The 24,776-nt window shown below is 39.5% G+C and overlaps 1 protein-coding gene across 1 annotated transcript in view; it reads left to right on the top strand.

The window, feature by feature from the left end:
- SEC8 (subunit of exocyst complex 8) overlaps positions 1-24,776 on the top strand; it is a 41,060-nt gene that overhangs the window by 8,910 nt on the left and 7,374 nt on the right. The window contains exons 6-19 of the mRNA XM_082883075.1: positions 108-217; positions 815-994; positions 2,367-2,535; positions 2,635-2,741; positions 3,326-3,633; positions 3,716-3,876; positions 4,040-4,155; positions 14,608-14,678; positions 16,606-16,736; positions 16,849-16,898; positions 17,456-17,556; positions 18,295-18,407; positions 18,647-18,754; positions 19,684-19,881. Of these exons, the coding sequence (XP_082739201.1) occupies positions 108-217; positions 815-994; positions 2,367-2,535; positions 2,635-2,741; positions 3,326-3,633; positions 3,716-3,876; positions 4,040-4,155; positions 14,608-14,678; positions 16,606-16,736; positions 16,849-16,898; positions 17,456-17,556; positions 18,295-18,407; positions 18,647-18,754; positions 19,684-19,881 (1,923 nt within the window). The remainder of the gene's footprint in view (positions 1-107; positions 218-814; positions 995-2,366; positions 2,536-2,634; positions 2,742-3,325; positions 3,634-3,715; positions 3,877-4,039; positions 4,156-14,607; positions 14,679-16,605; positions 16,737-16,848; positions 16,899-17,455; positions 17,557-18,294; positions 18,408-18,646; positions 18,755-19,683; positions 19,882-24,776) is intronic.

The raw sequence follows: 24,776 nt of genomic DNA, 5'->3' as shown, positions 1-24,776 counted from the left end.
TGCTTAATTGTTAGTTGATGTTTACAAACTTGGAAGAGGCATACCATTAAGTAAATTGAGTGGGTGTTTATGTACATATAATCTGCATCCTGGTTGATCTGGCCTAGGTTGGTGCTCTTCAAGATGTCCGATCCGAATTGGCGAAGTTACGAGGAGTACTCTTCTATAAAGTTTTGGAGGATTTGCATGACCATCTTTACAATAAGGGTGACTATAGGTATTTCTACAATCTTTTTTGGTTATTGCAAATTACTCAAATTATCATTCATTGCATTCCAAATCTTCAACTTTACCTATTGCCTCTTTGTTTTTATGTAAGGGAGGGACGGGAATGGTGTTTTGCCATTTTCACATTTGCTTGAAGCTATTCTCGTTAAAAATTATTATTTTTGACTTAAATATTATATGTATGATAAATAATAATTATTTATCCTTATATATGACATAATAAATTTATAAATTTTATATTTGCAAGTGTCCTTGTGTCATATTTTTTGAAAATTTCTGCGTCAGCATGTCAGTGTCATGTTATGTGTTTGTGTCTGTGTTTGTGCTTCTTAGGTTAAGTTCGTTCTAGCCGTTTTTCTTGAGATGCTGCATTCTAAAACATATCACTATGTGATTTACCTACCTTATTTAATCCATTTAGAGTTTTATGAAGAACCCCTCCTGTTCTTTCTCTGTCTCTCTAGTCATGGGTCTCATTTGAGGAATGTTCAATTTTATATTGCTGTTGTCATTAATGCTTTCTCTATTATTGAGAGGTATTTTTTTCAGGGTTTTTATTGTTCTTAAGATGAATACGTTTCTGCAGCTTAGATTCGTCAAGTATAAATGAAAGGGATGACGAAGTGCCAACCACCACAGTTATTGCATTTTCGATGAACAATTCAATACCTCTTTCTCGAAGAACAAGGTCAATGAAAGGTGACAATCAGTTTGGTTCTTATGGAGTTGGCGATGGATCTTATAGGACTAGTTCTGTTGATGGGGGGTAAGGCTAAGTCATATTACTAAAATGCAGTTCTGCAACTAGTTTCTTAGCCGTATTTTCACTGCTGGTGGTTCTAGCGCTAGTAATCCATAAAAATTCTTAGTGATAAGGGATTGATTGTCAATTTCTTTTTCCGTTTGCTATTCTTATAACGGTTCATTCAACATTCATGCTAAGACTGCCCTATGGTGGCAGTCTGTGACCTGAACATGGATTAGGGATATTGATACAGAATGAACAGTTACTAATACATGATCCTGCAAAGTTTGATATATGAGACATGAATATTACAAGGATATGACAATACATACATGCTTATATGAAAATATTTAGGAACATAAGGAATACAAATGTTTTTCATAATTTTTTTTTAACTTAAATCTGTCAAATATTGTAAACTTCTATCTTATGATGCTAAAAGACCCATGAGAAACTGAGAGTAGTGCATGGACATGTTTTTAGGATCAAATTCATGATTTTGTTTTTATAAGTACCAATTAAAAGTCACTCTTCCTATCTCTTAGTTCTTTTTTTAAACCATTGTCCAAGTGTCCCTAGTTATGTTTTCCCTAAATGTTTATTAAAGTGCATGTTAATATTGAAAACATGTCAGATGTTTCCAAGTACTGTAGGAGTACAGGAGACGTGTATAAAATTATTTTGCAATTATATGTACTTATTTTTATAAGTAAAAAATTCAGATTGTTAGTCCTTCCTGGAAGTTAGACACATGTCCGGGAGTATTTGAAGAATTAGTTTCTGACATGGATACGGCTTGGATACTTATAGTTTCTGACCTGTGTGTCGAAGGTAGCTGTTATTCCCAGAATGGTTTGTCTTAGTCTTCTCCTTGCCTCAAGGATGAAAAGCTACCCTGGAGTGTGAATGCATTACTTGAATTAAATCAGGAATGCTATCATTCTTCAGTTTTGGACTATAATAATTTTTTATTTTTCCTCTTAGGTTGGTTATTGAATAATTTTATTTTGCTGCATAGGCTGTATAGAGATTAAAAGAAAATCTCAAAATAAAGCTACTCCATTTTTATATAGCTATTAGCTACCAATAAATCCTTATAAAAATGGGAAGATAGTGGCGGTCTTGTTTTTATGCAACATTGTCAGCTAATAGTTCACGATAGCCACTTTGCCTCAGAGACACTAATAGTATTAATATGGAAAATTTGCTTACATGGGTGTCATTGAGAAAACTAAACATCCCTTATGCTCCCCTCATGCGTTAAGTATATGAAAAGATTCATTGAATTGCTATAATAATACAATTTTTTTTTTTTTGGTTCTTAGTTATGCGTGATTGTTAAGGCATTTCTTCTTCTTCTTCTTCCTATTTCCTTTCTAAACATGCTTTTCAGTTCATCATTTGATGGCCATGATGAAGATGGTGCTATGGAAATACATGATGAAGCTGCATTAGATGGACATACTGCACCAATAAGGGTCAACGGTGGTGATAAGGATGTGAAAATTGTTTCTCGTCAAATTTCAACTTGGCTTTCAGATTCCACTCCCGATGAATTTGTTGTATGAGCACTGTACATACTATACAATAACATCTAATAGTTTTGTAATCGTTTTATCTTGTCAATAGGTTGAGTTGTTTTATTTTAAATTTGCTTGTAGGAAGCAATGAGAAAGAGTGATGCTCCGCTTCATGTGAAGTATTTACAGACCATGGTTGAGTGCCTCTGCATGCTTGGCAAAGTTTCAGCTGCTGGTGTTATAATATGGTATGTTGTCCCTGATTAAATTTTTTGCATTTCAAAAAAGCTATTCTCCTCCAAGCCAGACCTTTGTGTGATATGGCGATAACACATCAAAGCTGTTGTAATCCAAACCGGGCCTTTGTGTAATATGCCCATATGCACATCAAAGCAATTCTCATTCAAATCAAAGCCTTAAAATACATGTATCAGGACTGTGTATTCTTTGTTTGCATAGATTCTGATTTCATGTTTTGATACGTTACTAGCAGATCAATGTTTTAGTGCTAGCAAAATTATTCAACACTCAAGTAGATATTACAATAAATTTTTATGTGCTGTCATTTAGGAAATGTATTCTTCAGCATTGCTTTGAGTTCATTGACGATGTGATACTCTCGTTTCAAAGGTTAACTGACCTCAATGTGAATTTCCATGTTGAGAAATACTTAACGCATGTAGTCTTGTTTTTCATTGAAGACTGATTATGTTATGGTTTGCATTGTCAAGACAAACTTCATTGTAGAACTGATAGTGTTCTTAATATAAGTTTGTATCTGATTTGTATTTCAGGATGATCTTTTTACCTCCTTGATTTTCCTTTGTAACAGCCAAAGATTGCGTCCTACAATTCACGACATTATCACTGGCAAGATCAAAGGTTATGCAGAGCACTTTAGTTGCTCAAGGGCTGGCATTGGTCAGGCCGCCCAAACTATTACTACTGGTCTGCATTATTTGAAAGGACATTTGGAGAGCTACCAGTTGCCAAAGCAGAAGCGACAGAATGGAATATCATTGGCTGGAACGCTATTGGCTGTCAGCCCTGTCTCACCTGTGATGGCTCCCATGGGAACAGCACAGGCTGCAGCAAAGGAACTTCTTAATTCGATTTTGGATGCTGTTGTTCGGATATTCGGTGAGATATAATTATATAATACTTAGTTTTGGGTGTTCTTTTCCCCTTTGTTGAATTTAAGTTTGACCATATAAATGTTCAGAGAACCATGTTATTGTTGGAGAGCTTCTAGAATCAAAATCCTCACAACAAAGTGACATGAACACACCAAAGTCAATGGCAGAGATAAATTGGAACCCTGATTCCGATGCGTCTCATGATACTGGAGGCTACAGTATCGGTTTTTCATTGACAGTTTTGCAGGTAGTGTGTGCCATCGTATTTGTCATTAGCTTTCTGGTGCTAATCCAGTGACCAATTGAAAAAATTTCATTTTATGAATTTCAACATTGTCCATTTAATTAAAAATATTGGTTCATAGATTTAGTTCTCATTGAGTCTATATTTTTCTAATTTTGTATAATAGAGTGAATGCCAACAACTTATATGTGAGATTCTGCGGGCAACTCCTGAAGCTGCATCTGCAGATGCTGCTGTACAAACAGCTAGACTTGCAAACAAGGCTCCTTCCAAAGAAAAGAGGCAGGAAACTAAAACTTTATTTTTCTTTTATATTGTGTGCATACCTTTTTGGCATTCTTTTCTCTGTGATTTCCTTCTTTGTATCTTTGAGGCTCCTCTTTTTTTTTTTTTTTTTCTTTTTCTTTTTCTCCTCTCTTGACAAAATTCTTGTGTTGTGTCTTTTTGAGTATATTTTTGTATAAAAACAGAAAGGTTGGCCAAAGACCTGAAATTGACCATTTCAAAAGAAAAGATTGCTTTACATACCCAAAACCATGCCCAGTGGTTGTGTCGAGAAGGTGACCGATGTCTAGATGATCATGAGATGGTGTTAGTTATGATGGTGAATTCGATAACTACGCTTAGGATAATGTGAGGAGAATTGTAACATTGTTTCAATTTTGGGAAGACTCTTGGAGGGGGGAGTTTCCATTTGCTCAGTTGTTTCCACATCTGTATTGGTTATCTAGAGTTCATAATATGTTGATTGCATCCATGGTTCTTGTTGAATGGATAGATGAGAAGGAGAAGGAGAGGTTGCAGAACTGAGAGAGAGAGAGAGAACCAGCTGCTGTGTATTGATTCAAAACGTAGGGTTTTCCCTTTAACACACAACTATTTATACTAATAAGAATAAGACACAAAGACCAAATTACCCTTAACACTTAACACTCTCCCTCAAGTTGGTGCGAATATGTCTCGCATGCCCAACTTGCAACAAATAGGGTGAAAGACTTTACTACTAAGACCCTTAGTAAAAACATCTGCCAGTTGATTTTCAGACTTAACAAAAGGCATACATATCACACCTTTATTCAACTTCTCCTTAATGAAATGTTTGTCAGTCTCAACATGCTTAGTCTGGTCATGTTGAACAGGATTGTGTGCAATACTAATAGCAGCCTTGTTGTCGCAATACAAATCATGGGATCACTGCAATCAAGCCCTATATCATTCTACAAAGATTGAAGCCACATTAGTTCATATGTTCCATGTGCCATAGCCCTGTATTTAGCTTCAGCACTAGATCTGGATACTATCGCCTGCTTCTTACTATGCCATGTGACTAGATTTCTTCCTACAAATGCACAGTAACCAGAGGTAGAGCGTCCGTCATCTATAGAGCTTGCCCAATCTGCATCTGTGAACGCTTCCAACCTCAAGTGACCATGATTAGAGAACAAAATTCCTTTTTCAAGAGCAGATTTAAAGTACCTCAAAATGCGATAGACTGCATCCAAATGAGTTGCACGAGAATCATGCATAAACTGACTCATTATCCCAACTGCATAGGTAAGATCTGGATGAGTATGAGATAGATATATTAGTCTTTGGTACCTTTCCTTTTCCACAAGTTCACCAACCCCACTACAAAGACGATGATTAGTCTCAATCGGTGACTCAGCTGGTCTGTAGCCTAAAATGTCCGTTTCTGCAAGAAGATCTAGAATGTACTTCCTTTGAGAAATGAAGATGCCTTTATTAGATCTAGCAACTTCAATTCCAAAAAAGTATCTCAAAGGTCTTTTATCTCGAACTCCTTGGCTAACATCTTGAGATGGGTCACCTCCTCCTCATCATTACCTGTCACAACTATGTCATCCACATATATAATAAGCACTGTTACCTTATGTACGTTGTGTTTGACAAACTAGGTGTGATCAGCATTGCTTTGTTGATATCCAAATCTTAGCATTGCCTTTAGGAATCTACCAAATCAGGCTCTAGGAGATTGTTTCAAATTGTATAAAGCGTTCTTCAATTTACAAACCTTTCCAACTGTAGGCTGTGATGAGAATCCTAGAGGTACATCCATATATACCTTCTCCTCCAAATCCCCATGAAGAAAAGCATTCTTCACATCTAGTTGTTGTTGAGGCCATCCCAAATTAGCAGTACACGACAGAATAGCTCGAATGGAATTCATCTTTGCTACTGGGGCAAAAGTTTCTTAATAGTCTATTCCATATGTCTGGGTAAATCCCTTGGCCACTAGTCTTGCTTTGTACCGTTCAATCGTCCCATCTGCATTGTGCTTGATAGTGAACATCCACTTACATCCGACTGGTTTTTTCCCATGAGGTAAAAATACCAAGTCCCATGTGTTATTTTTACTCAAAGTTTGCATCTCTTCTATCATAGCTACCTTCTACTTAGGATCATTTATGGCCTCTTTCCAACCCTGTGGAATACACACAGAAGAAAGAGATGAAACAAAAGCACGATATGGAGAAGACAACGAAGCATATGACACGAATTTAGAAATGGGGTGTTGAGTACAGACTCTAACCCTCTTTCTGAGAGCAATAGGAAGACTTAGATCATCAGCAACAGAACTATCAACAACAGGTGAAGAAATGGACTGAGGATCATTACCTGTAGAGTCAGTGAAAATTGGGCGTGGAACAGGCATAGGAGATGATGATTCACCCGGTGGCACAAGAGAAGCCCGCTCTTTCTGACGCCGTGAATAAGTCTTAAGATCAACTCTGTCCAAACGACCACCAACATCAGTCTCATCAACAGAACTCATAGGCTCCCCCTTACCACAAATAATAGCCCGCTGATTAGGAAGGAAAAAAGGCAACTCATGCTGATAGGATGTCGTCTCATCCGCAATCTCATCTATACCACTCTCTCCCTGAGGAGATAGCGGGTGACAAGGAAAAAAGGATTCAGATTCACGGAAGGTGACATCCATACTGACATCCATACTAACATACAACTTATGAGTGTGAGGGTCATAGCATTTATAACCCTTCTGAATAGTAGAATAACCAAGAAAGACACACTAGATAGCCTTAGGATCAAGCTTCCCATGAGTACGAGGTTGAAGATAAACAAAACAAACACTACCAAAAACCCGAGGTGGAAGGGAAGAAGTGGGATAAGTGATAGGAAGGAGCTCAAGAGGAATTTGGAAGTGGAGGACACTAGAGGGTATACGATTAATAAGGTAAGCCGCGGTAAGAACATCCCCCCAAAAAGACTTAGGAACGTTCATGGTAAACAAGTTAGAGCGAGCAACCTCAAGGAGGTGGCCATTCTTGCGTTCAGCAACTCCATTCTGTTCAGAAGTGCCAACACAACTAGTCTAATAAAGAATGCCATGCTCCTCGAGGTATGCCCTGAAAGCTCCATCAACATATTCAGTCCCATTATTACTCATAAGAATTTTGATAGTAGCATTGAAGAGATTTGAAACCATTTTATGAAAAGTTTTGAAGCACGGAAAAACCTCATTTTTAGTGCGAAGTAAATAAATCAAAGTCACACGGGAATAACAATTAATAAACGTGACAAACCACCGATAACCAAAGGTAGAAACCACAGGGGAACGACCCCACACACCAGTATGAATAAGTATAAAATGAAAAGTACTTTTATTATAGAGGGATAACAAGTACGTTTATGCTTAGCAAGCTTACAAGCATCACAAACAAAGTTATTCTTAGGTCAATCTCGAACTAAAGAAGGAAAAAATTTCTCTAAAATACTAAAGAAAGGATGCCCCAAATGGCGATGCCACTGATGAAGAAGGCGAAGGGAGGAGCCAGAAGTGCATTGAAGAGCCTGAGAGGACAAAGTTGATGCAGAAGCGGCATCCAGAAAGTACAGTTCACTGTGTGTGCTACCACTGCCAATTATTTTCCCTGTAGCCAGTTCCTGAAAGACACAATGAGTCGGAAAAAAGGTTATAGAGCAATTAAGAGCAGTAATAAGGCTATTAATAGAAAGTAAGTTAGTGGAAAAATTAGGAATATGAAGAACAGAGGAAAGCGAAAGTAAAGAGGTGCAATGAACAGAACCTTTGTCGGAGATAGCAGATAAAGTGCCATTAGCCACTCTAACCTTATCTTGCCGCCCGAAACTAGGTGAATTCTTATAAAAAAAACTAGAAGTACCCGTCATGTGATCGGTAGCACCGAAATTAATGATCCAAGGAGACGACGAAGAGGTACTAAGTGCACTAGCAGAAATACCTGTGTGGACAAAGTTGGAAGAGACAGAAGAGGAAGGAGCTAAGGTAGAGGAAGAATCAAGTCGAGCCATCAAACGTCTGAGAGTGTGAAGCTCATCCTGGGAAATAGAACCAGCATCATCCAAGGCACTAGCAGTAGTCTCAGACACATGGGCTTGAGGACGAACACCACGACCACGACCACGGCCTCGAGTAGGCCAACCATGCAACTTCCAACAGTGTTCTTTATCATGTATATATTTCCCACAATAATCACACTTCAAACGGTCTCGATCAACCAATGGACCCTTACCACCACCCTGAGGTGGACAAGGCGAAGTACCACGGGACTTGGGGCCAACAACCATCGTTGACCTGTCCTGAACAGGGGCATGCACCGTAGCATTACGACGACTCTCCTCCTCCTGTTGAACCAGTGCATAAGCCTCATGTAATGTGGGAAACGGAGAGCGACCCAACACTTGAACCTAGATCTAATCATGCTCCAAATTCAGGCCAGCAAGAAAGTCATACACCTGCTCCTTCTCCACCACCTGCTGAAACATAGTGGCATCAGTGGAGCAAACGGGTTGGAAACTTTGGCAGCAATCTAGCTCCTGTCATAAACCACTCAACTCAGCATAGTAGACTGCCAGAGAGCGATCTTTCTGATCCAAGCCTCGAATCTTCTTTCGCAATTCATGAGCCTGTGCATCATTACCCTGTTGAGAATACATCTGAGATGTCGCTAGCTAGATCTTGTGAGCGGTATCTATTAAGAGAAAAGTCTTACTAATGGTAGGTTCCATAGAATTGATCAGCCAGGTCATCACTAAAGCATTCTCCAAAATCCATTGGGCAGATAAGGCACTGTCCTCAGTAGGTTGCTTGGTACTACCAGTAATACAGCCAGTTAAACACCGGGCAACAATGGCAAGACTACAGGAGCGGTATCAAATCAAGTAATTGGTGCCATCAAGCTTGACCGGACTAATCGGGAGAGAAGGACTATCACCCAGAGTCATACCACGACTCAGTCCACTGTCCTCCTTGCCCTTAGAGTACTGGCCCTCGCGTTCAGCCATGAGATAAGAGAGAGATGGGGCAGAAACACAAACAGTATATCAACCAAGTCCTGACAACACCTAACTAGCACAGCAAAGCACCTTCGTCTTAAACAGTGCAAAATAATCCTAGAATAAAGTAACCAGATCACATAGGAGCCCAAACACTGAAGCGGATTATCCAAAATTCAGGAAAAAATCAAGGTAGAGCCAAAATACAGCAAAACAAGGACAACACAGCCCTCTGGAGGCCCAGTCAGCTCCCTAGGATGTGAGAGAGAGGGAAAAAATAAAGCAAAAAGGGTGCAACCAGTTACTTTCAAAAAATCACCTATTTTTAACGAAAAATCAAAAAAATTTGAAAACACAATCAATAAACCAAACCAAACAAAGCGTTAAGTCCCATCAAATGGGGTCGGCTACATGAATCCTTCTTCTCCACGCAGCCCTATCAAAGGCCATTTCATTAGTCAAATTAAGTAGAATCATATCTCTATTTATAACGCTAGTCAACGTTAATCTAGGCATACCCCATCCCTTAACACTTCCATCTATCGTTACAGTATCGCATCTCTTCACTACTGCCTTTGTTGGTCTCCGTTGAATATGACCAAACCATCTCAAACGATTCTCTCTCAACTTATCTTCTATCGGTGCTACTTCTACCCATTCCCGAATACACTCATTCCTAATCCTGTCCTGTCTAGTCTTACCAAACATCCACCTTAGCATCTTCATCTCAGCCACACTCATCTTATCTACATGTTGTTTCTTGGTTGCCCAACATTCCATTCCATACAATATAGCTGGTCTAATAGCCGTTCTATAGAACTTACCTTTTAGTCTAGTGGGTATTCGTTTATCGCACAATACCCCAGACGCACTTCTCCACTTACACCATCCTGCCTTAATCCTATGGGCCACATCTGCATCAATCTCTCCCGCTGTTGTGATAATCGACCATAAATAACGAAAATGTTCACTTTTAGGCAGTTCTTGGTTCTCAATCTTTACTTCTCCTCTGCTTTCATTGTTATTGTTACTAAATTTACACTCCATGTACTCTGTCTTAGTTCTGCTTATCCGAAATCCTTTAGATTCAAGAGCTTTTCTCCAAATCTCCAACTTTGTGTTAATTCCTTCTCTAGTCTCATCCACTAATACAATATCGTCTGCAAAAAGCATACACCATGGCGCGTCATCCTGAATATTTATCGTCAACTTGTCCATAACTAAAGCAAAAAGATAAGGACTTAAGGTAGATCCTTGGTGTAACCCTACAGTGATAGGAAATTCATTTGTTTCTCCAGTTGGCGATCTAATAGTGGTCACCACTCTTTCATACATGTCCCTAATCAACACAATCAATAGTAATAAAAAAATCAAAAGGAGATTATAGGATGAATGCCCATTAATTTTCGAGCATACTACTATTTTTGATTTTATTTTTAATGAAACGTACCAGATACAAGAACGAGGGAAGGAGAGGAACAATCTTCAAGGAGGAAGATATTGCTCTGATACCATGTTGAATGGATAGATGAGAAGGAGAAGGAGAGGTTGCAGAATTGAGAGAGAGAGAGAGAGAGAGAGAGAGAGAGAGAGAGAGAGAACCAATTGCTGTATATTGATCCAAAACGTAGGGTTTCCCCCTTAACACACAACTATTTATACTTATAAGAATAAGACACAAAGACCAAATTATCCATAACACTTAACAGTTCTTTCTTCTTCAACCCCAATTTTTTGGGATTTCAAGTTCTTTAGAAACCTCAATGATCGGCCATTGGGTTGAATGGAAGGAGATGTGCTTGCATCAGTATAGGGGGAACCTTGGCTTTGTTGGGTAAGTGGTTGGCACTTTGCTTTGTAGATAAGAGAGCTTATGGAGAAGGGTGATTGATGGCAAATATGGGCTTGAGTGGGTGGATTGCTTTACAACTCATTTTAGGGGTTCGTTTGGCGTGGGCATTTGGATGAGTATCGTGAGGGTTAAGGATGATTTTTTGTACCCTCATCTATTTTAGAGTGGGAGATGGGAGCAGAGTTTAGTTTTGGTATGAATCTTAGTGCGGCGAATTTTTATGCTATGTAATTTAATTTTGAGGGTTTGGTGGTAGAGTATTGGAAACTTTTCTTGCGAGGATAGTATGGAAGCTTGTGTTTTGGAGACCTTTATAGGATTTGGAACGGGAGTCACTTGAGTCCTATTTTATAATTCTGCAAGACACACCGGTGAGAGTTGGGGTGGGGGAGGAGCTGGTTTGGAAGGCACTAAAGATGGTTTATTCTATAAGCTTTTGATAGAGCTGGTGATATGGATTTGAGGTTCGAAGGGCCTTAAGGTGGCCTGTTTTTTCTTTTTCTTTTTTTACGTGGATGGTTGCTAGGGAAGCTATATTTGATAATTGGCAATTTGAGAAGTTGGGGCGAATTTGTGTTGGAGTGGTGCTATATGTGCAAATTTGCGGGGGGAGTGTTAATCATCTTCTCCATCATTGCCTAGTAGCTAGAGAGGTTTGGAGTATGGTGTACTCAGTCTTTAGAGTGGAGTGGGTAATGCCTACTTTGGTTTGAGATTTGTTTGCTACTTCGAGTAAGTAGAGGTTGTTCAAGAGGTAGTTATCGGAGGGCGTGGGAGGCAACTCATCTTCGCTCATGTGGTGTTTATGGAATGAGGGGAAACAAAGGTGTTTTGGTAGTTGTGAGAGGTCTATATTGTGCTTGAAAGGCACACTTTGGTTTTGAGTTTTCAAAAATAGTTTTTTGTTTTTAGTTTCCAATATTTTGATCAATTTTGTTTTTTATTATTTATTTATTTATTTTATACTTTTTAGATCCATTTAATCTAGATACACTTAAAAAATAAAATGTTTGTGATGAAATCTTTAAAAAAAAAAAAATAGAAAAAAATTACGAAAATTCAGGGAGAATCATCTTTTTGTATTTTTTTTTTGTATTTAGCAAAATTTTTAAAGAGGGGTTTAGGGAGAATCTTCCTTTTGCTATTGTCGGTTTGTTGACTTTCTGGCGGAATTGTATATCCCTGTGGATACTTAGCATACTTAGCTGGCAAACTTTTTGGTCTTTTTCTTTTTGTATTCACCGTGTGTTTGCGCCTCTTTTTTGTGGCATTTGATTAATGAATTTTACATATATAAAAAAAAGGTTTCCCTCTGAGGTGGCCTGTGGTGGTTGGACACATCTTCTAAGGAGTTTATGTTTAAATTTGTTGAGTGCTCTATTGGTATTCCAAGTTTGCATGGCATTGATGGAGTTTTTTTAAGAGAGATTATATTGTTAAATACTAGTCTTGTTCTTTCCAAGTTGGCAAGAAATGGCTATGCCATTTAGGTGGAGATTTTTTGCACTTACAGAAGTCCTTTTGGAAGCTTTCTTTCATTGTTCATTTGTTTTGGGAGAGGGTGATGTTTTTTTGATCAGCTAGAGGGTGATGTTATTCATGCTATCTATTTGATGAGATCTCACTCCCTAGTTTGTGGCCATACATTAATTGAAATGTAGAATTTAGTTCTCTCACTCAAGGTGGAATGGTGGATAATAGGTGGACCCTTCCCTTATAGTGGTTTATGAGGCTGCTGACTCTGTGGTAGACACTGGTTCTTCTCGTGAAGAATTTGGAGGTCACTGTTATCCTTCTTGAGTTGCATGGGGTTACTCATTTTTTCCTTTTTGTGTTTCCCTACCCTTCTCTACAACCAAAGTTATGGCTGTTAAAAATGTCATCTGACCTGCCCAACCCGACAGATCAGATCTTACCCAAGCTCGAACGGGCGACTTCGAAGAGTGAACCGGTCGGCTGCAGGTTCAAGAGTATTTTTTTGGCAGGTTTGCAGTGGGGTATTAGGCTTAGTGCAAAAAAAAAAAAAAAAAAAAAAAAAAAAAAACCACATAATCCGACCTGATCGAGATATTCTTAAAATTAATTCTTGTTCTACGCGTGAATTTCTTATTGGCTCTCCAGATTACACTTCATCACAACAATCACCTATCTCTTAGTCACAGCCACAGGTCTCACTCTCTCTACAGTCCCTCTATCTTCCTTCATCCCTCACCTCCGTCCCTCCCTCCCTTCCTCCCTCACGATGTAGCCTCACATCACCTCCCTCCCTTTCTCTCTCTCCTCTCTCTGTAAAACACTCTCACCGTAATGTCTACTTACTCTTTGTATATCCTCTTGCTCTCATTCACTCGAGCCGATGAGATGGTCTTTGTGAGATCGTGGCGGTGGTGCCAAGATGGTGGCACTGAGATCTGCACTGTCTCCCCCCTGGAAGCTCTTTCACCTATACCTCATCTTCCTAAAACTGTTTGATCTCCCTCAATTCCCTGAAACCTAAATCCCAAACCCCTGTGATTGAGATCCCCAAAGCTGTTTTCTCATCTCCTTCCCCAAAACCCCTTTGCCACACCCCTATGGACTGAGATCTATTGTGCCTTGAAGAATCGTGGTTTGTTTTACGACCGATCGAAGTTTGACTGGTTTTTCTACACCTGAAGTGATCGGTTTCGAACCCTTGTTTGGTTGAGATGTTTTTCCAACCTGAAGTTATTGGTTCAAGTGGCGCATGACTGGTAAAATTGACCCGGCCCGTGAACAACCCTTACCAAAACCACCTCCGTGTGTGTAAAAGGATTTTTTGTCCTTCGTTATTCTCCATTAATCTTCATATTGCTAGTAGTTTTTGGGGTTTTTATTAACCCCCTCCCCAAAAATTGTATAGACATGTATACTTATATCTATCATCTTGGCTTTATGTTCTTGACTAAAAAGTTATCCGCACCATTATAAGAACATAAAATTAATGTAGTTGTAGTTGTTTTTTTAATTAGTGAAAACATTAAGGGGTTGCATAAAGCAGATAAATGGGTTTTACAATCTCCTCAACAGTAGAAAGGTGGCTTTTGTTTTTAGTATTATCCATGTAGATGACTTAGATTTAGGGCCAAATATTTATCTACTAGTTTGTTTTAAATAGAAAATCATTGACCAAGATTTGTTAAACCCCATCTCAAATATAAGCATATTGGACAAAGGTCTAAATGAGAGCCAGTCACTTAAGCAAAAAACAAAGTTGCAAATTTCAGTGATCAACAATATATATAATAGGCACAATAACAATTGATTTTTTAAATTTCTTTTGATTTTTCTTTTAGGAATTGCAAAAAATCTGCATAATTTTTTTGTATTCACTACTTGGAAAATGATGTTATACAATACATGATCTTTGGTTCCGCAAAATCATATATAGGTCCTCCAAGGAAAAATTTATGGCTTTGCCTTCTTTGTAACTAGCGTTTATTATTATGTAATAGTGCATCTAGGATCTGTCTGTTAGACTTGGTTGAAAACTTTACTGTTTATTCTCATTTTGCATGTAATTGTTTAGGAAATGATGGTATGATGCTATTGCTTTTGGGTTGCAGGGATGGGTCGGAAGATGGTCTTACCTTTGCTTTTCGGTTCACAGATGCTACCATATCTATTCCTAACCAGGGTAAGTCAACAACTATGCTGTTGCAATGACTGCATTAAATGTTTTAGGTCTCCTTATAAAAGATTAATATACTCTTTGGCTTTATAATTTTACTTTGTCTTGGTTTTGGTGAATGGAAGTTCATTTGTGTTCATAATTGATGGCTGTTACATGAATGAGATCATACTACATGTTATTCTCTAGAAAATATTATATATGTATAGGTGGTTTTACTTATTAGGCCAAGGTTTTACCATTGAACTAATGGTCACCCCTAGGTTTTATACATAGTTATATAAAACTTGACTACTTAATACATACATATTGGGTGCATCACGAATAGGTGTATTGGACACATATCCCATCCCTTACTCAAGTTTCAAGCATTTGACATGGGTACTTCACAAATTTAGAAGAGTCCATGTAACATAGGTGGCCTGCAATTTCAAGAAATAGTATTAGGGTTTCTAGTGGCAAGTATTTTGTTAAAAATAACTTGTTCAATAGAAAATCATGGATGGATGTTGATGGGGATCAGAAAGGCATTAGATGATAATAAATTGAAGAATATATGAAATTTAGTATAATTAGGAATTATGGTTTTATAATTTTTTTATTTTTTAAAGTAGTTTCTTATTGCCTGGTTTCCTATTCCAGGGTTTCTTAATCAGATAGTGCTTATGCCTATATATATAGCTTTGTGTAATGGTTTAAAGGTGAGCCTTTGATTTGAATAATGATTATTGAAGATTGAGATATTTCGTTTTAGGATTGTGATTTCCGATTTATTCTTCTTCCTGGTGCTACATCACATGCTTTTTGAGATAAATTCGGTTATTATCTATAATTGTACTGTATAAATGATGGAAGTGTAAATGTTACCTCTGTATAAGCAAAAGCGGAGAGGAAGGATTCATGTGGCCGGCCCCATTTGATGGGACTTAAGATTTGGTTTGGTTTGGTTTATTAAATTTTAAACCCCCCCCCCCCCCCCCCCCCCCCCCCCCCCCCCAAAAAAAAAAAAAAAAAAAAAAAAAATTCAAAGTGAAAGCCAATCCTTCAAGTAATGAGGTCTTTAGCATGACATTTTGTCTGGTATATTGTTTTAGTTAGGAAGAAGCTTAACAAGTTATTTTCTGTTGTCATATGTCTGATTATTTAAAATGCCATGCACTATTGAATATATATGATTAGTGGCAACTATTGCTTCATGATTTTGTGTGGGGTTTGATGTGTGTGATCGAGATGGCACATATAATTGTGATTTTATTTTATTTTTGGATTGGCAGTGTAGACTGTAGCATAATTAGCTTGATAGGTAAACTTAACCAATGGAAAATTAAATGTAAAACCATGGGAATTAAATTCATGAAGCAAGCCTGGCCGATCAGAAAAACAGTTTATGAAGCAAGCCGATACCTTTTCATCTGCTATATAGTTGGCCTTTTAAGTTGTTAACTTGCCACATGGAAACACAATGATAATTTAACATGTTAGGCAGTTGACTGTAGCTTTTGATTGTTGATTGTTGATTTTTATTTATATTTTTTAAATAATCGTGAAAGGGGTTCTTACCTGTTTTCACAGAACGGGACTTGATTATGTATTTATGCAAGTGATTTTCAACAATTGATTTGTATCTGCATATTTTGCACAACATACAACACTGAAATTGATTGTCTAGTTAATTGCATTGAAGGAAACACTTCCCTCGGTTCTGTTGCAACTTGTGTTGCCTGTAAAATTGTGAGAAGAAGAAAGAAGAAAGTACATAAACTATGTTTGATGCATTTTGATAATCTGCAATTGATGTCTGCATAGCTGTTCATGATTCCTTCCTTTCTTTCTCTTCTCTTTCTTTGCATTTCCCCCTTGGTTATTTTCAATCAATTACCTTTTAAAAACTTGTAGGCATCCAATTTATGATGGGTTAATAACTATTATTCAGGGACTGACCTTATTCGCCAAGGATGGGGTAGAAGGGGTTCAAATGTTCTCCAAGAAGGTTATGGAACTGCAGCTGTCTTACCTGAGCAAGGCATATATCTAGCAGCATCTGTATACCGACCAGTTCTACAGGTTTGGCACTGTCATCTGTTCACTTTGTCATAAACTTTGGATAAGCGTACCGACCAGCATCTGTATATGGACCAGTTTTCTAGCTGACCTTATCTGACATGTTATGCTGCAGTTTACAGATAAACTTGCTTCAATGCTGCCTCAGAAGTATTCCCAACTAGGGTAAGTTTGGAACCCATTCTGTGCGTTGATGTGACCACTTACGTTTACAGATACTATTGAACAGTGCTTGCGTAAATAATTCATAGTTAATTGTTATTGCAAGTGCATATGAAAAGATAAATATTATCTTCATGTGTTGACAATTCAGTTGTATAATTTTTAGAAGTTCATTGCTTATGGGTAAATGAATTTGTTCCCCCAGATTTGCCTTTAATATTAGCATTAGATTTTAAGATTGATTTGTTTCTAAGTTTGGATCCAGAAGAAACTCCAGGCTTGAATATTATCTTTAATTGCCCATTGTATCAAGTTTTATGTTGTGGTTTTCGTGAGTTGTGTACTTCGATAGTTATTTGGTTAGATACAGAACTCTGTGGATCGCTTTGGAGAGAGGCCGATAACACATTGCTCTCCCTGTTTTGGGTATGCTTTTGTTGTACAAAATGAATTCTTTTGATCCAACTGAATATCTGGTGAATGAGTGTTGCTATTTCTCTTTTTCTGATTTTTTACTTGTGTTTATGTTTTTTGTGTTTTTAAACTTGTAATTTTTGCAGGAATGATGGATTGCTGGCATTTGTGGAGAACTTTGTGAAGGACCACTTCTTACCAACAATGTTTGTAGATTACAGAAAAGGCGTGCAGCAAGCCATATCAAGCAAGTTCTATGCACTATTGAGATTTTAGTTAGTCAATAACAACTGTTTGAGAATCCATCTTTCTCACTAAACTTTATTTTCCTTAATTTGCTAAGCATCGATGGTTTATTCAAATTACTCAAATGCTAACGTTAAAGTATGCATTTGTGAGTATTGATGTTGGGTTTGCTGTAATGCTCTAGGATGTCTGTCAGGCAAAATGTTATAGAATTGATTCTCAATTAGACCTTCTTAGTTCGTGACAATCCCTTACTGCTGTAGATGGTTCTTAAGAGTCTGAAACTTATACATGTTTCACACTATGACCACTAAAAACTATAATTAGGTTCATGTGAATTATGCACAGAGACAATAGCATCTGTAAACTGCACAGGAGGGGACAAGCTGGAGCACCAGTGTCATCCTTGACTGCTACCTTTTCTCAGGAAATAATGTGATGGGTAGAATGCAACACATTTCCCGTTGCTACTTTTGCAAGCTCTGGAAATGATGGTATATCTAATTAGGTTGATACCTAAAATAAATTACAGCTTTAAATTTATACAAGAGGTATTTTAGAAGAATCTGGATTCCATGTGGGGTTGATACATGAAGTCCGCACTCTGCATATTGGAAATTGTTTCATAGATTGTTATTCACTGAAATGATTTCTTACTTTTGCTCATAAACTAGGTGGTTGGCTTTAGCTGCTTCTTGTTTTGACCATTATAATGTAATTCCTAGAACTATCATTGTAGGTCCAGCTGCATTTCGTCCACGAGCACATGCAGCTGCTGCTTATACTTCATCAATTGAAAGGGGGCGACCTGTCTTACAAGGACTTTTAGCTATAGATTTCTTAGCAAAAGAGGTATGCTTGATTGTTTCTTCTTGTTGTCTATCTTATCTTTTTTTTATTCAAAACAAGCCAAGGGTTGATTTTTAATGTTACCCTATAAATTTACAATAGCAAAGATCTAATGTAATACATGTTGTAGTAGAGAATATGGAATGATCTGATAATTCTGATTTGGAAACTCGTTTAATATTTTGTGTCATTTTTATTGTATGTTATGTCAAATTATCTGAGTTACACATCTTTTGCACTAGGTTCTTGGTTGGGCTCAAGCAATGCCTAAATTTTCTGGTGACCTTGTGAAGTACGTGCAGACTTTCCTCGAGCGAACATATGAAAGATGTCGAACTTCGTACATGGAGGCATGGATATTTCTTAATTTTCTCTCTTGAAATATCATTTGCAATTGTTTCATCATTTATATTCTCATATTCTCTCTCTTGTCTAAGTTGTTGCTGATGCTTTGTTTATAGTGTGATTCTTTTCTAACATTGACTGCAGCTAAATATATTACTGAAAGTATTTGGAAGCAAGTAAACTAAGAAGGCTACTGTCTTCAAACCCAAATATACCTAGAAAGCTTTAGGTGTGCCTCTCTCCAGAAGGAATATAAAGGAGAAAAAAAAAAAGTTAGAATTTCCCAGGAGTAATAGAAAGGAAGTTAAACCATTATTACCGAGCATGTTATCCCCATTTCAACTCTTTGCAACCAGTTTGGTTGTAGCTCCTGTGTGTGCCTCCTCATTTTTTAAAGTTTGCCCACCCTAGTACGCATTTTATCCATTTTATATGCATAGTTGTATATGGGATGACAACACAACCTTTTGATATCACTCCTTCCTTTAATCCATCTCTCTTTCGATTTTGATTGGTCATGACTTCATTGTTTCTTTATGGATCATTGATATGATATAGTAGAAAGTTAACTTACGAGTATACAGTCACCATCTATTTTACTCATACTTCAATTTTTTTTACTCAGGTTTAGTGAAGTAATGTGTGTAGTTTTCATTTTCGTTAAACTTTTTGGTTTTAAGGGATCTCTACTTTTCTCTAACTTAAATCAGCCCAATGGGGTAGTGTTTCTGTCTGCGATAATGCTTTCATTCTCATTTATAACTCAGTATACTTACAGGGGAATTTCAGTATTTTTTTTCCCCCCCCGAAATGCCTTCCTGAATGGTTCTTTTTGGTGAATAGCATGTATCAGTGATAGATATTTGTCTTCTGTAATCTTCTTTTTCCATTGATTTTAGTTTTTCTTTCCTTTTCCCTATGGGGTAATATGCAGGCGGTTCTTGAGAAGCTAAGTTATATGCTCATTGGGAGGCATGATGTAGAGAATCTAATGCGACTTGATCCAGCTAGCGCATGTTTACCAAATTCACTTGGTCAGCCAAACATGGAAAATAATGCTTCTGATGCTGAAACTGTTGAGGTTGAAATGGGAATGAGTGACTTATTATTGAATTTACGGCCGATCAGGCAGGTATGTATATGTTATAAAAGTATTGTGTCGTTAGTTACGTGTTGGGACTTAATTTCGTTTCCATAGCAGGTTGTTAGAAATTGGATTTTTTTACAGAAGTTCTAGTTTGTTAATTAGTGATAAAATGATCTCTGATGCCGTAAAGTCTCCACCTAGATGTCAACTTTACTCATTATTTGAAAGAATTTAGATATATATATATATATATATGTTTTTTGAGAGCTCCAAGATTATAGGAAGGTAATGTTCCTAGTAAAGAAAGAAGTTGGGCCACACCGACGGATTCTTTTCCTTGGCGGCCAGTCGTTCGAGATTGAGGAGACAGTGGTGGAAGTGGATAGGAAAAGCAGGTTATCCATTGTTGAGAGGGGGGAGGGGCTTCGACGGGCGGTGGTGCTGAATGGATCGGAAGCACATTGGATTGTGACCATGAAGATAGCATCTATGGAACCAGGTAGTCTAAAGTTTTTAGGTTGTCTTAGTGTGGGCAATCGAACTACAACAGTCTGGGTACGAGATGAGAAAAGAGGGAGGTCATCGTTTCAAGTAGTGGTGATGATAGGGAAGCGACGAGAACAGATTTTCATACCTATGTCTGCGTTCGGCGATGGCTGGGAAGGGGTGGCCCTGGTCATAGAAGGCTTTGGGTTGAGCGATGAAAGGGTATCGCGACCTATTGGCTCGAGGAAGATGACGTTCAACTCTGGGTCAATGTTATCAGCCATTGAATGTGAGTATAAAAGGGTTGTCTGTATTGAGGTAGAGGTTGATTGGTTCCGGATGTTGGATAGGTCGCTAGTGGGTAAGATGGGGGGGATGGATGGCAAAGGTTTGAGTTTCGCTACTATCTCAGACTGGGTTGGCCGTTGGTGGTAACAATCAGGGAAGGTGGAGATGCAACCGCTGGGTGGAGATGCAACCGCTGGGAGACAAAGCCTTCTTGTTCGTTTTGCCAAACAAAAGTGTGATGGAGGCGTTGCTGCGATGGCGGTGGACAGTGGATGGGTGTGTTCTATTGTTGGAGTGGTGGTCACCATTGGCCCTCTGTACTTCAGGGAAGAACTTGAGGCTTGAGAAAAGTGTCTGGATTTGGGTGGTGGGTCTGCCTATTCATCTCCGTGGAGAAGAGGTGTACGTATTATCGGTGATCAGTATGGCGGCTTCGTGGAGATAGATGAGTCGCTGGTGGATCTGAGCTCAATCCGGCTGTGTGTGCGATGCTCAGAGAATACGCCGGCGCGAGTCTCCTCCGATGGAGGATGTGGCAGCTCTCATTGCAAGTGTAGGTAGAGGCAGATCTGATGGTGGAGCTGAGGTCGCCGATGACCGAGAAAGATGGGGGATCTGGTTTGTACAAGGAAAGGAGGAATTTTGGGCAATTAGAGCATGGATTCCTTTGAAGATTTGGGGTGAATGAATATTTGCAAAGATTTAGGAAGGAGAAGAGGTCCGTGGGTATTCGGGGCAACACTACCCAACCTGTGGGGGTGGATATGGACTATCCAAGGAGGCTTAAGCGGGGGTAGGTGGGCTTGGGAAAGGCCTAAGAAGCTAATAAAGGAGAGGTGGGAAAACGAAGGTGGGCTGTGACAAAATATAAGGGGAATCAAATGTGGGGCCTTGCAAATATAGCGGTGGTCTCTTTTAGCTTGTGATTCAAGCCTATAAAACTTCACTGATGTGGGTTGGATCGAAAGAGGAGTGGGTTGTAGTGCTTCGTGCGACACAAACCTAGGCGAGATGGGTCGGGTGGGTTCAACAGAAGCAGGTGATTATCGCTGATGGTTAGAGCCGCTGTTAGGGATGGAGTTGATGGTTTGCTGAGACCCACCTGTTACTGAACTAGGGTCGCGGTTGGTAGCGGAGGTGGAGGGAGCTAATTCTCAGTCGGAGGGCTTAGAGTCGGAAGAAAAGGAGACCTAGCCTGAAAGAGAGGTGCCCAGAGGTGCATCTTGGGACGACAGATGTGGGTAGGGGAACGATAGTGGTGGAGAGTCAGAGGCCATGGTGTTGCAATCCTTAGCAGTGGAGGAGAGTGTTCCGAGACATGTCTGGCACAGAAATAGAGGGAGTTCGAGGTCAACGATGGATTGAATAGGGAGGAGATTCCTTCGGCTGAGGTAGAATCGGAGTGGGTGCTGGAACGTATCAGCGAAGTCAGCCGTTGTTTGGGTCTGTCGTTTGAAGGCCACAAAGAGGAGGCAATGCGACTGTTTGCGACAATGGAGGCGTTGTGGCGGCAAGGGGCTCCTAGTTAAGAGGTGTCTATGCCTTTTGTGACCCCTTGTAAAAGTAATCGAGAGCTTAAAAATGTGGAGTGCATTGTGAATTATGATCATGGAGTGAAGAATGTCGAATGGGGCAGAAGGAGAGACCATATGGGACCATTGCTGTTAAAATGAAATTAAAAATCGTATCGTGAAACATGCGGGGTTTGAATGATAAGGATAAGAAGGTGGCGGTGAAGGCAATGTTGCAGAGTGCAAAAGCTGATGTTGTGTGTTTACAAGAGACGAAGATGGGGGTGGTGGGGGTGGAGCTGATTCGAGAAGTGTGTGGGGGTGGGGTGGGGTGGGGTGGGGTGGGGGGGAGGGGAGGGGGGAGATTTGTGGAGTGGGTTTTTTTGCCCTCATTAGGCACGACGGGTGGGGTTCTTCTTTGCTGAGATAGGAGGGTGGTGGTGAGGAAGGAGGAGGTTGGAGGCTTGTCAGTATCATGTTTGTTACGACGTGTGGAGGATAATTTTTGATGGGGTTTTTACTGGAGTGTATGGGCCTATGCAGAATTCAAAGCAGGGTATGTTCTTGGAGGAGATGGAGAACATAGCGTTTCGATGGGATGTACCATGGTGTGTGGGGGGTGATTTTAATGTTGTACGATGGCCATCAGAGAAGGTGGGGAATACTAGGAGTTCGGGCGCAATGAGGGCCTTTTGTTCTTTCATTGATAACTTGCAATTGGTTGATTTACCTATCCAGGGGGGAAGCTTCACATGGTCAAATGGGCAGAGCTTGTCTCGAATTGACCGGTTTTTGGTTACTGGGGGATGGGAGGAGCATTTTTCAGAGGTTGTTTAGATCCGGTTACCTCGGCCAGTGTCTGATCATTGGTCCATTTTGCTTGATAGTGGGGGGGTTCGACGTGGTCCTATGCCATTTCGCTTTAAGAATATGTGGTTGCAAAAGGAGGGCTTTATGGAGTTGGTTCGTGGATGGTGGAATGGTTATGTGTGCTTTGGTTCTCCTAGTTATGTGTTGGCTCATATATTGAAGATGCTTAAAGCGGATTTGAAAAAGTGGAATAAGGAGGTGTTTGGTTGGTTAGAGGGTCAAAAAACAACGGTGGTGTCCTTGCTTTGGTCCTTAGATGAGCTAGAGGATCAAGGGGGGCTGTCCACTGATGATGCTATTAGAAAGGAGGCAGCTAGACAGAATTTTGTTCATATATCCCATATGGAGGAGGTATGTTTTAGACAAAAGTCTAGATGTTTGTGGTTGAAGGACGGGGATTGGAATACAAAATTCTTCCATCGGATGGCAAATGCTCATTGGAGGGTTAATCAAATCAGTAGGATTCGGGTGGATGGCCAAGAGCTGCACATGAATGTGGAAATTAGGAAAGGGGTTGTGGGCTTCTATCAGTATCTATTCTGGCAACAAGAAGGGGCATGGAGGCCAGGTTTGGAAGGTGTTCAGTTTGATAGGATCTTGGGAGAGAATAGGGTTTCAATGCAACTTTTTTGATTTTGATTCCTAAGAAAGGAGGGGCTGAAGATGTTCGTGATTTTAGGCCTATTAGTCTGCTGGGGAGTGAATATTAGTTATTGGTTAAAGTGTTGGCAAATAGACTTCGAAGAGTTTTACAAGCTGTGGTGTCAAAGTGTCAGAATGCGTTTGTTGGGGGAGGTAGATTCTCGATGCAGTATTGGTTGCCAATAAGTGTGTGGATTCTCGGATTCATTAGGGGCGCCCTGGTTTGATTTGCAAATTGGATATTGAGAAGGCGTACGACAACGTTAATTGGGAGTTCCTATTGTATGTATTGAATCGCATGGGCTTTGGGGGAGACTTGGTGTAAGTGGATCAAGTTCTGTATATCGACTGTGCGGATGTGTTGATTAATGGGACTCTAGCGGGATTCTTTTAGACACATCGAGGTCTTCTATAGAGGGACCTTTTGTCACCACTGTTATTTATCTTAGTGATGGAGGCGTTGAGTAGATTGTTGGATAGAGTCGTGCACGAAGGTCCATGGAAAGGTTTTGATGTGGGATCGTTGGATGGGACTACTATTAGGGTATTTCATTTGTTATACGTAGATGATGTTTTGATTTTCTGTGGTGCTGAGGCGGAGCAGGTCGGATATTTAAGATGTGTTTTGCTTTGCTTTGAGGCGGTATCGGGCCTCTAGGTCAACTTGTAGAAGTCGGAGCTCATTACAGTTGGGGAGGTTGATAGGTTGCCCATCTTGGTAGCAATTTTGGGATGTAAGGTCTTGGTTTTGCCAGTGTCATATTTGGGTTTGCCGTTAGGGGCCTCATTCAAGGTGAAGGGGGTGTGGAATGGAGTGGTAGAACGTGTTCAACGTCGTTTGGTGGGTTGAAAGTGTCAATATCTTTTTAAAGGCGGGTGGTTGACATTGATTAAGAGTGTGCTAAGCAGTATATTATTCCTGTGTCGGTGGCACAACGGTTGGAGATGTTTCAAAGGGACTTTTTGTGGGGTAGTGGTGGTGCTGATTTTAGGTATCACTTGGTTGATTGGGGGTGGATTTGTCAACCTAAGCAAGTTGGAGGTTTGGGGGTAAGGAGGTTGGTGACGTTCAATAGAGCTTTGTTATGGATGTGGTTGTGGCGCTTTGCTTTGGAGTGTGGTAGATTACGGCGGAAGGTGGTA

Source organism: Camellia sinensis, chromosome 8 (genome assembly GCF_055761805.1).
Source record: "Camellia sinensis isolate YWXY chromosome 8, ASM5576180v1, whole genome shotgun sequence".
NCBI lineage: Eukaryota > Viridiplantae > Streptophyta > Magnoliopsida > Ericales > Theaceae > Camellia > Camellia sinensis.
This window is presented reverse-complemented; position numbering and strand designations above follow the sequence as displayed.